Here is a 6,354-nt window from a genome sequence, read left to right as displayed (position 1 = left end):
GAGTAGTCAGTCTGAAGAGAGTGGTAGTTCACTGCTAGCTGAAGGGAGGAAGACAAATCTTTTACCATTACTCTGGTAGGAGTTAGCTAATTATCCCCAGTAACTCCAGCCTCTACAATGGGAAAGTAGCACACAGCTTTTATAAATAAGAATTATTGACCTTTTTAAATAGTTTCAAAAGAAGAAACTCTGCATCAAATGTGAGTATAATTTAGGAACTACTACATAGCAGCAAAACTACATTAGACTTTCTGATTTTTCCATGGTATCCTTGGATAGATACACCACCCAGTAGACCATGTTAAATGCTCCGAAGGTAACAGGAAATAAAATGCGTGCATATTTGTCTATCTTACTCGTGCCAGAGTGGGAGGCGGGGGGAGCAGGTGGTGTGACAGCAGATGGCTTTGCAGATGGTCCTAATGTATTAGGTGTGGTGGTCTGAATCTGCTCCAGTCTAGATCCAAGCAAGTGCTGAATGGAAGGGGATCCAGCTGTGGCATGCTGGGATACAAAGCCAGTTAAAATTGGGGTAGAAGGAGGAGCTGGAGGGGTAGCTCTTGCAGAAGATAATGTCTCTGATGCATTGATGCGTGTGAAAGGGTTGGGACTTGATGCAGAAAGGGAGTGGGGTGTAATGTCAGAAGACCCCTGAGCTACAGAGGGAGGCTGGATGGAGCTACGCCTTGTGTCAATTCGGCTCCCACCGTCAGCTTCAGACTGTACGGTGGCATTCATTCTTTTCCTCACGTTTGAATTGGCATCTGTACTCTGCAAAGTTACAAAAAAAGAGTATTTATTCTTCAAATAAGCACTATAACAGAAGCAACAGAAACTTTATAATCAAGCACTATCAGAGTAATACTCACAAATACAACCAGTAGCTTGTTCCTGAAGCACAATACCACATGCTCATGAAAATAGATTTAATAGCATACGGAGTGATAAACAAGAGTTCCTTTTACCTGTGGCTGGAATACCAGGGTGAACACAATGGCTGCATCACACTTCACATGATGTGTTACCTATTCAAACTTAATACCATGAGGCTTAGGATTCTTGGGTTGGGGGTCAGGCTCATGCTGAAAATAAAATTCTCTCATGTTTACCTGTTTCTCTGATGACATAAAAATTTTATAGATGCAACTTACCAGCCATGATGGTTTTCTTCTGCTTCATATGTCCAGAAAAGTAACTACAACATTTTAGGAACTATATTCTGTCTTCTAGAGTAGATGCCATTAAAATGAAAGTATTTACCAAACCAAGTTATCACATTGCTGCTCTTTCAGAAATAAACAGGCAATACATTCTCCAGCTGCCACTGAACCAGTGAATAAATCAGTCTTCCACCAACTACTCTTTTCTGTTAATTAACTAAGAAAAGCAGTGAATTCTCCATCACTTGACATCTTCAGGCAAGTCTGAATATCCTTCTGAAAGATATCCTTAAGCCCAATAGTACTTACTAGGCTGGATGAGATACTGAAATACAGATAAGGAAGTACAAATGGGAAAAACAGCAGAGTTTAATATTTTACTGACTTCAGGGTGTGGGACTCAGCCTCTGCCTTCCTTCTTTGCATTTAAGAGAAAGCCTAAAATCTTCTGAATCTTCTCTGCATATCCTCAACAGCAGTAATACACATCTAAATACAGGCAAGACCAAAGAATCACCTGTTATATATCGAACACCAGCTTTTGCACCTCTGATGACAACTTTCCCAAGGACAGCCCTGTATCACACCTGCTAAGGCTTCCCTTCCCTTCACCCCCTACCAGAAAGCCCTGCCAAAGCTCACAGCACAAGAGAAAATGGAAAGTGGGCAACAATCTCTCCTGCCTCTTTCATCCAACAGTAATTCTCTCCAAGGGCCAGAGCTGCAACAGAACAACTTGAGTATTAGTCAAGGTATTAGGACTCTGACTGTTGAGAATAGTGACAGCCATGCCTGTGTGCTGCATCTGTTTTGTTTAGCTGTTTTGCTCAAGGAAACAGAGAAATGCAAGATGAAAAAAAAAATCTGAAAAATAAATAAATTTTGAAAAATCTCTTGACATCTTCAGTACTCTTATCATGGACAGAATGCTGGTCCCAAATCCTGTTAATTACAGTACAAATCAGTCACTGGCAATACTGCTGGCCTGAATTTATCTGAAGCTGTCACAGCTATATGCCAGTTCATGGCTCATGCATTTGCCAGTTCACGGTGGATATATCAGATAATACCTCTTAGGTTTCATAGTTTTCCTTCCTGCATAGAAGCATGTGAATCCCTTTTATTCATTTTTTCTACATCTGCAATCCAAAAAAGCAGAGGACTGGAATAAATACCAGAGGAAATTGGTATTTAGTAAAAAAAACATTGGTTGAAAGAAAAGTCTAAGTCATTCTTTAGGAAGTGCCGGAGTACACACATGTGCAATTTGGATGTTTTCACATAAAGTTGTCAATGACCCAGGAACACTAAAGCAGCTTTCAAGACTGATAAAATGAAATTATGATCAGGACGGGAGTGCATCTACTAGAGACTTGGTAATACCTGACAGAGTATTGCATGTTATTTGAGGGCTTGCCAGCAAGTCATTGATGTTTGCTCTCCAAAAACCAAAAGCTCTGTGCTATGGAGAAACTGGCACTAGAGTCATGGAGAGGAGCTGAGTTTTACCTTCTGTGTTCACATCCTTCAGCAACCTGTCTTTGCTAAACTACGATTTTCCCATCATAAAGCTCTCAAGAAATGCCTGGGGAGCAAAAGCTCATGGGCTGGGACAGGGGTTGCAAAACAGATCTGCACTGGAATTAAAACGTCTTGACTCCCTCCTTGCTCCCTGCCTATATTAGACAGTAGTTTAGTGGTGATGATGTTGGAGAATAGAAGTACCACATCTTCAACTATTCCAAGTACAACCATTGAAGAATGGTCCCAAGAGCAGAATAGAGAATTAAGTGCCATTTACAGAGCCACATCATTTAACACTCCTGCTCATTTGTCCTGCCACCTGTTTTCAGTGGCCACCTCATTATGCTTCTTTCTGTGCATCATCAACCACAGACACTAGTAAAACAGAAAGGTAACAGACAGGCTCCTTCTCACATTCCAGTCATCTCCATTTCTTTTTTTGAGAACTTGTTTCCATCGATGTGTTTGAATAATACCTCCTGTTCCCCAAGTGACCAAGTAAGCCAAGAGACCTGTGGCTGTTTAATCAACTATTTATGTCCCATTGCAGTGTTTATTCTAGAATAAAATTATCTGTACTATTTCAAATGGTCAAAACACGCAACTGCTTGAAAGTCTTCGGCCATTCTCTTTCTTGCCAATGATACACTAAACTTCCAATACTTCAAAAACCTTACGTTTAGAGAGAAATAGTTTCCTCATAAGTATTGCAGTATATGCATAAAGTCCAAATCGATAACACTGTAAGACATCACAACACAGCACTGCAAAACAAGCCCCAAATATATAGGTACATTTTTTGTTAATTCTCCGGAAATCACCTTTCAAGCACTCAGAGCCATCAAAATCAGAAATCGTACTTCTAACTTGCTCCACAGAGAACATGTGTAATGTCATTGTAATGGTTTGGACTTGTGTTCTTGAATTCAATCTTGACCTTGAAACAAGCACGTTCTGAGGTTACATTACACATGGAAAGGTAGTGGCTTTGGCCACTGCTAGAGTAGTCTGTTAATACTCACTCTCAAATTGCTGGGAGCAATTTAAACGTTGGAGTTGGAAAATCTCCAGGGTCAGAACTTAGCTTCTTACGCACCCCAGAAGCTCTGTCTAAGGGGAGCACATTCCAACTTTTGTCCCGATCAGGTTTTGCAGAATCAGTGCGCAGCAGCAAAACAGGAGGCAAGGAGTCTGTTTCACTGCTTCCTTTTTTAACATGGCAGTTGTATCACTCTCACTGCCAGTGGTGAGCATCCAGCCCTATGTCATGTCAAAGCTGAGCAAAATGCACACTCATTGTCAAAGTGACCTTGCTAGCACACTGCCCACTACCACCCCTCATATATCCTTTTCTTGCATTTGACTTAAGACTATATCATGACAAGAGTCTATTTGCCTCCTCAAACACACAGTTAGACCTTCTTTTTGGTTTCTCCAGTTGAAAAGTTTCCAACAAAAATTCTTGTTACTGGTTACATACCTATAACCCCTGTATATTCCTCTTATTACTGTTATAAAGAGAACTAATTTCGTTCCACATTTGTCTATTCCTTCTCTGAACTAATGCTATCTCATAACTACATCATCTGAAGATTAGTGCCAAGGAGCACTAACAAGATTAAACAGGCAAGCCTTAATGAACCAAGTTCTGTTGACATCAGCAGAAGTCACGTTAACCACCATTATGTAAAACATCGTAAAATGCAACATTCAGTTTCTACTAAGCAAAACATTCCACAGATATTTTAGCTATGATGCATATCACTACTAAAAGGATCACTACTAAAAGGATATTGTGCTAACAACAATCTAACCAACAATATTATATACATATGTAAAGCACAAGCTGCCTCCCAAAATTGTTTTACTTAGTCTATTTTAAAACAATTGCAAGAAACACAAACCTATTGTCTATCAGCAGTTTTTAGTTTGGAGGCACTGTATTGGGTTTGCATGGTAAGGGTTTAGTAGTGGTGGGGAGCAGCAGGGGTGTCTTCTGTCTGTGAGAAGCTGCTAGAAGCTTCCCCTGTGTCCAATGGAGTCGATGCCAGCTGGCTCCAAGACAGATGCATCGCTGGCCAAGGCTGAGACCATCAGCAATGGTGGTTGTGCCTCTCATAGTATACTTAAGAAGGGAGAAAAAAACCTGTGTAACTGCAGCCAAAGAGAGGAGTGAGAATGTGAGAGCAACAACTCTAAAGACATAAAGCCAGTGAAGAAGGAGGGGGAGGAGGTGCTCCAGGCACCATAGCAGATGTTCCATTGTGGCCCACAGTGAAGCCCATGGTGATCCAGCCCCTTCCCCTGCAGCCATGAAGGCCACAGAGGAGCAGTGATCCACCTACAGCCCAGGGACAACCCCACACTGGAGCAGGTGGATGCCTGAAGGAGACTGTGACCTTATGGGAAGCCCACACTGGAGCAGACTCTTGGCCAGACCTCTGACCTCATGGAGAGAGGAACCCATGCCAGATTAGGTTTTCTGTCAGAACTGGCAGTACTGACTGACAGCCAGCTGAATATGAGCCAGTAGTGTGTCCAAGTGGCCAAGAAGGCCAATGGCATCCTGGCATCCTATATCAGGAACAGTGTTGTCAGCAAGAGTAGGTAGAGGACCACTCCACTGTACTTGGCTTTGGTGAAGCTGCACCTCAAATTCTGTGTCCAGTTTAGGGCCCCTCTCTACAAGAAGGACATTGAGGTGCTGGAGGGGATCCAGAGGTGGGCTACCAAGCAAGCAAAGGATTTGGAGCACATCTCTTCTGAGCAACAGCTGAGGGATCTGGGGCTGTTTAGCCTGGAGAAAAGAAGGCTCAGGGGACACCTTATCACTCTTTACAACTACCTGAAAGAAAGTTGTAGTGAGGTGGCGGGGACTGATCTGTTCTCCCTAGTAACAAACAATAGAACAAGAGGAAATGGCCTCAAGTTGCACCAGGGGACGTTCAGTCTGGATATTCAAAGGAATTTCTTGACTGAAAGGGTTATCAGGCATTGGAACAGGCTGCCCAGGGAGGTGGTGGAGTCACCATTCCTGGAGATGGTTGGATGTTGCACTTAGGAATAGTCTAGTGGTTGATAGGGCTGGGACAAAGCCTGGACTTGATGATCTTAAAGATCTCTTCCAGCTGAAACGATTCTATGATTCTATGACTTGTGACCTCAGGACAACCCATGCTGGAGCAGTCTGTTCTGGAATGACTGCATTCTGTGGAAGGGACCTATACTGGAGAAGTTCATGAAAAACTTTATCCCATGGGAAGAAACTGTATTGGAGAAGTTCATGGAAGAACGTTTCCCATAGGAGGGACCCCATGTTGGAGCAGGGGTAGAGTGAGGACAAAGGAGAAGCAGACTATCTGTGATGAACTGCCCACAGCCCTCATTCCTCATGCCCCTGCGCCACTGGTAGGGAGGAGGTAGGAAAAAAATAACGCATGAAGTTAAGCCTGGGAAGGACAGAGGGGTGGGGGTAAGGTGTTTAAAGATTTAGGGTTTATCTCTCAGTATCCTACTCTGATTCAGTTGGTGACAAATTAATTTTTTTTCCCTCAAATCAAGTCTGTTTTGCCAGTGACAGTAATTGCTGAATGATCTCTGTTTTAAGGTCAATTCATGAGCCTTTTATATTTTTTCTCCTCCAGTTTAGGAGGGGGAGTGGTAAGAATGG

General features: G+C 42.6%; 1 protein-coding gene across 2 annotated transcripts in view; it reads right to left on the bottom strand.

Moving 5' to 3' along the window:
- Window positions 1-237: 237 nt before the first annotated feature.
- GABRA4 (gamma-aminobutyric acid type A receptor subunit alpha4) overlaps window positions 238-6,354 on the bottom strand; it is a 36,550-nt gene continuing 30,433 nt past the window's right edge. For both annotated transcript variants that reach the window (XM_061992472.1, XM_061992471.1), the window contains exon 9: window positions 238-771. In XM_061992472.1, coding sequence (XP_061848456.1) covers window positions 238-771 — 534 coding nt within the window. The remainder of the gene's footprint in view (window positions 772-6,354) is intronic.

This window comes from Colius striatus, chromosome 3, assembly GCF_028858725.1.
Source record: "Colius striatus isolate bColStr4 chromosome 3, bColStr4.1.hap1, whole genome shotgun sequence".
Lineage (NCBI taxonomy): Eukaryota > Metazoa > Chordata > Aves > Coliiformes > Coliidae > Colius > Colius striatus.
The sequence above is the reverse complement of the archived record's forward strand: the minus strand, read 5'-3'. Positions and strand labels throughout refer to the sequence as shown.